Below are 6,000 nucleotides of genomic sequence, written 5' to 3'. Positions count from 1 at the left end.
ATTTAATTCTTTCGCAGGAAGGGCTAGTTCGACGAGTCGTGTTCTGTCCTCACCTTTGAAACACGCATGGAGTCGAACTAGGGATAGTTGATGAAGGGGAATTTTCCTTGTGTTGTTTGTCTTGTACTCTGTTTTTCCATGTTTGTTTTTACGTTTTCGTTTCTCGTTGAGTTCTACGTCTATTTGTGGTGTCCTGTACTCACGTATATATATTTATATATGCATGTATATATACATGTAGAGGTAGGTACGTACATATATGTATGTATGCATATATTTTATTTATTAAATTATTATATATATATATAGATTCAGATGAATATGGTACTTAAGTTGAAGGCACAATAATTTAGTATGGTATTATCCTTGTAATTTAAAATAAGGTGATTATAATCAAAATAAGCAACAAGGATATCCAGAGGTAATGCAGTATGATCGTTTCATGCAACTCCATTTAATTGAACAATGCAAAACATTACATCAATTTAAAATGTAGAGCAATCTTCAGCTGCATAAAAATATAGAATTTAGTTAAATTCGAAGGATTCATTTGTATAGTTTTCTTATTATCCAAAATCACAGAGACGATAAGTAGATAGACAAAGAACATGTTTTACCAACATCATCATAGTTGTAACAGTTTCAACAATGATGTTGTTGATAAAACATGTTCTTTGTCTATCTACTTATCGTCTCTGTGATTTTGGATAATAAGAAAACTATACAAATGAATCCTTCGAATTTAACTAAATTCTATATTTTTATGCAGCTGAAGATTGCTCTACATTTTAAATTGATGTAATGTTTTGCGTTGTTCAATTAAATGGAGTCGCATGAAGCAATTGTACTGCATTACCTCTGGATATCCTTGTTGCTTATTTTGATTATAATCACCTTATATGTATACACATACGTTTACATACATATATACGTACGTATATATATATACATACACGAATATACACACACACACACACACACACACACACACACACACACACACACACACATATATATACACACATATACACACACACACATATATACACACATATATACACACACACAGACACACACACACACACACACACACACACATACATACACACACACACACACACACATATATACATACACATACAACAATAGCTTCCACTTGGCACCCAGTGGAGGTTTTGGTACTTCGAGATCGATCATTCAACAAAGATTTTAATTTTCTTTTTATTTGTAGATGTAGAAAAGAAATAAAAAAAAAACGGCACAAAAAAAATCTGATGAATAACAATAATAATTTACATAGAAAATATAAGAAAAGATTATTTAAATATTATTAATTAAAACAAAGTGACAGTTATCTCCACGCTCTGTTCAAAGCTTTTCGAGCTGCTAATTTTTGTGACACAACAGACACCACAATCATACCAATTAGTACACTGCTAATAAATATATAATCAAAGTCATCTTTAAGGACATCAAACATCTTTGAAGGATTCACCCGGGTGTAGAAAAGATCTGCAAACAGAAAGAATAAAACAAATAACTCAAGGGTGAGCAGATGAAGAAGACACTATTAGTGTGTAGTTATGAAGGGTTTCATTTGTATTGGTCGGGAAGGTTTTTTTTAAGCAACATTCACCCTTTTGATATTCATCTGCCTGAAACTATCTTCTTGTTTCAAACTGGCAGGAATTAAAATCTTTCATCAAAATCTTGTGTCGTAAACACCAGCTTAGTAACAGTTTCAAATTTTTGCCACAAGGGCAGCAATTATAGGGGAGGGGGTGAGTCAATTACATCGCCGCCAGTGCGTAACTGGTACTTATTTCATCTGAAAGGATGAAAGGTAAAGTCAACCTTAGCAGAATTTGAACTTATAACATAGCGATGGGTGAAATACCTATTTCTTTACTACTCACAAGGGGCTAAACACAGAGAGGACAAATGGATTAAGTTGATTATATCGACCCCAGTGTGTAACTGGTACTTATTTAATCGACCCTGAAAGGATGAAAGGCAAAGTCAACCTTGGCGGAATTTGAACTCAGAACGTAACGGCAGACGAAATACAGCTAAGCATTTCACCCGGTGTGCTAATGCTTCTGCCAGGTCACTGCTTTACACCAGCTTAATCATCATCATCATCATCATCATTTAGCGTCCGCTTTCCATGCGAGCATGGGTTGGACGATTCAACTGGGGTCTGGGAAGCCAGAAGGCTGCATCAGGCCCAGTCTGATCTGGCAGTGTTTCTACAGCTGGATGCCCTTCCTAACGCCAACCACTCCGTGAGTGTAGTGGGTGCTTTTTACGTACCACCCGCACAGGTGCCAGACAGAGCTGGCAAACGGCCACGGACGGATGGTGCTTTTTACGTGCCACCGGCACGGGGGCCAGGCAAAGCTGGCAAATAATAATAAAGCTATTTTACAAAATTTTTCATTATTTTCAAAACTAACTGAAACAAAGGTAGTGTATATCAGCAGAAATATGCTAACAAAAGGGTGAAACTGCTCCTCCGAAACTCCAATCCAGGAAGAATGAAATAAAATGGAGAGAAGGAATTGAACTACAGGAAGTGGCTTTGTGCTAGGTGAGAGGATAATAGAGGGATAGAGATGGGGGTCAACTGAGGTACCATATCTAAGGTCAGTGTTGTTCAAGTAGGGTACCACTGAACCTAGTGAAAGTTCAGTCTGAAATATATACATGTAAGAAAAACATTGGTTTTCAGAGGGTAGATGCTGAGAAGAAAGATTAGTTGTAATGGAGAATGTCGTGCTTGAGAAAGGTGAAACACAGAACGGTTGACAAGAAGTAGTGAGGGATGATACAATTGAATTGAGAAAACAAATGAAAAGTAAACATGGTTTAACTTACCGAGTCCATAGCCTAAGATTAGAGACGTTGATTCTAACCCAGCAGAACCAGTGTAGATACCACTGATTCCATAAACACTCTTGTTGTAGTTGACAATAGCTTCTATGTTGATAGGAATCTCTGGCATGTAAGGAATAATTCCTTCTTCCCTGCAACAACAAATATGGTAAATAGATAATACAATAGTAAATAAAGTGTATTTTCATTGTTAGTCTTACAGTTGTTTCTGGGATATCCCACATACTGCGACGGGCTTTTCCCGGTTTCTGTCTACCTAATCCACTCACAAGGCTTTGGTTAGCCCAAGGCAGCGAGCTGGCAGAAACGTTAGCACGCTGGGCGAAATGCGTAGCCGTATTTCGTCTGCCGTTACGTTATGAGTTCAAATTCCGCCGAGGTTAACTTTGCCTTTCATCCTTTCGGGGTCGATAAATTAAGTACCAGTTACGTACTGGGGTTGATGTAACTGACTTAAGCCCTTCGTCTGTCCTTGTTTGTCCCCTCTGTGTTTAGCCCCCTCTAGGCAATAAAGAAATAAATATATAAAGTAGAAGACACTTGCCCAAAGTACCACTCAGTTGGACTGAATCCAGAACCATGTTGTTGGGAAGCAAGCTTCTTACCACACAGCCATGCTTGCGCCTATGTATGCATGTATATAAAAAAATGCCTGAGTTTGATAAGCCAGTGAGGCAGCATCTAACACTTCAAAAGTGATCACCTGAGAGAGAGAAAGACATACATTTCCAGGAAATTTTCTTCTCAGTGCCACCTGACTGGCTCCCATGCCAGTGGCATGTAAAAAGCACCATTCAATTGTGGTCAATGCCAATACCACTTGACTGTCTCCCGTGTCAGTGACACGTAAAAAGCACCCACTACACTCTTGAAGTGGTTGGCGTTAGGAAGGGCATCCAACTGTAGAAACATTACCAAATCAGATTGGAGCCAGGTGCAGCCTTCTGGCTTGCCAATCCTCAGTCAAACCATCCAACCTATGCCAGATCAATAGACCACTCTGCAAATATTAGATTCCACTTCTTCCCATGACGTACCATCTTATACAAACTTACACACACACACACACACATTTAGAGCCGGTTGTCAGAAGAGTGCCTGATGCCATTCAAGAGACAACAAAATGCTTAAAGCCATCTCGTCCATCTTTGCATTCAAATTCTGCCATGGTCGACTTTGCCTTTTGTCTTTCCCAGGTTGATAAAATGAGTACCAGTTGAACACTGGGGTCAATGTAATTGACTTAACCCACTCCCCAAAAACTTTTCTTGTGTTGTGCCAGAATTTGAAATCAATATTTTTAACTTTGGTCAAGTCAGTCTCTGCAGTGAGACATAATTGCAATTAAGATAAGTATTTAATACTGACCAATGTGAATATAAAAGGACTTACATGTGCTGCTGTGTTGGTGTTACAGGCCGCCGAGGATCGAGGAAGGCTTTTGGCACAGACAGGAGACCACCAAATTTGAGGGCCACTGGAAAATAAACATACAACTTCAATTACAATAGTATGGACAACCACAGTGGCACAGGTGTATAATGTATGGGGAAGGGCCCAGTGCTTTGAGGAGATGGAACCTGAGGAAAATATGAAAGGATGTGATGAAGATGGATCTTAAGGGGAAGAATTTTATAACAAGAGATGACAAAGGACCAAGACAAGTGGTAAAATGTTGGAGAGACCTACCCTATCCATCCAGGCATGACAAAACAGATGTAATAAATGATGGTGGGAATGAGGTTTGAGAGGTTCACTATCTCTATCTGGGTTTCACATGTCCAATTGGTTCATTTAATGCCCCCCCCCCACACACACACACCAGCAACCATTGTCACCATCAACTATTGCTCTCATTTTTCATTACCATCACTATCCTTCTTCTCTTTCATCACCCCGCCTCCTCCAGTATAGTTTTTTTTTTTGGAGGTGGGGGATCGAATTGCCCTCTCCCCTCATTGCTGTGAACTGCCAGAATCGTTAATAAACTGGACTAAAAAAAATGCTTCACAGCATCTTCTGCCTCTTTATGTTCTGAATTCAAATCTTGCTAAAGTCAACTTTCATCCTTTTTAGGGCCAGTAAAATAAAGTACCAGCCAAGTGCAGCCTTGGGCCAAAATTTTAAAAATCATCATATAATGATAATTATTATTATTACCTCTGCCTTAGCAAAGGCATTGGTTTCAGTTGTGTTTGTTCGTGAACAAGATATCTGAAGAACCACTGGATGGATTCGGATGAAACTTTCAGGGATGTTTGGCCTCATGACTGGCACAAACTGATTAGATTTGGGGATCAATCCGCTGCTGAACAATGATTCTGGATTATTTTTCCTGTTTTTTCACTTAACTTTTGAGATCAGTCAGGTTCATTTTTAGTATTCTCGTTTGTGAGAGCAGCCCAGTTTATTTCAGATATTCTCATTTGAAAAATCATCTCTGGCTAATTGCTGAGAAGACATTGGTGTTGCTTTGGCAGAGGTTTACACTCTCTGAGTGCTTTCGTTGTTGTTATTATTATTATTATTAAGGTGGCGAGCTGGCAGAAATGCTTAGTTGTATTTCATGTCCTTACATTCTGAGTTCAAATTCCACCAGAGATGACATTGTCTTTCATCCTTCTGGGGTCAATGAAATAAATACCAGTTGAGTACTGGTAATCAACTAGTCCCCTCCCTGCAAAAAATGTCAGGTCTTGTGCCACCAATAGAAGGGATTATTATTATTAGACTTCTTAAGGCAGTGAGCTGGCCCAATTGTCAGCACACCAGGCAGAAATGCTTAGCAACATTTTTTGTCTGTTTTTATGTTCAGAGTTCAAATTCTGCTGAGGTTGACTGCATTACGTCCTACGAGGGTCAATGAAATAAGTACCAGTTGAAAACTGGGGTTTAAGTAATCGATTTACCAAAATTTGAAACCATTGTTATTCGACTTCTTGCATCACCAAACATTGGGTCTTTGACTTCACCTGTCCTGGCTGCGAAATTTTTTTTGCATGAGAGTTCCAGACCCCAGCAATTAACTCATTTGCATGCAGCCAATCAGAGCTCACCTTGACCTTGTTGTCAAGTTAACAAACACACTCTACCAAATAAACTCAT

General features: G+C 38.9%; 1 protein-coding gene across 1 annotated transcript in view; it reads right to left on the bottom strand.

Moving 5' to 3' along the window:
* Positions 1–1,247: 1,247 nt before the first annotated feature.
* Positions 1,248–6,000, bottom strand: part of LOC115209751 (ER membrane protein complex subunit 1) — a 46,828-nt gene continuing 42,075 nt past the window's right edge. Inside the window, exons 23-25 of the mRNA XM_029778261.2 lie at positions 4,288–4,372; positions 2,878–3,026; positions 1,248–1,512 (exon numbers count right to left, since the gene is read on the bottom strand). Coding sequence (XP_029634121.1) covers positions 1,352–1,512; positions 2,878–3,026; positions 4,288–4,372 — 395 coding nt within the window. The 3' untranslated portion in view covers positions 1,248–1,351. The remainder of the gene's footprint in view (positions 1,513–2,877; positions 3,027–4,287; positions 4,373–6,000) is intronic.

This window comes from Octopus sinensis, linkage group LG3 (assembly GCF_006345805.1).
Source record: "Octopus sinensis linkage group LG3, ASM634580v1, whole genome shotgun sequence".
NCBI classification, from domain to species: Eukaryota; Metazoa; Mollusca; class Cephalopoda; order Octopoda; family Octopodidae; genus Octopus; species Octopus sinensis.
The sequence above is the reverse complement of the archived record's forward strand: the minus strand, read 5'-3'. Positions and strand labels throughout refer to the sequence as shown.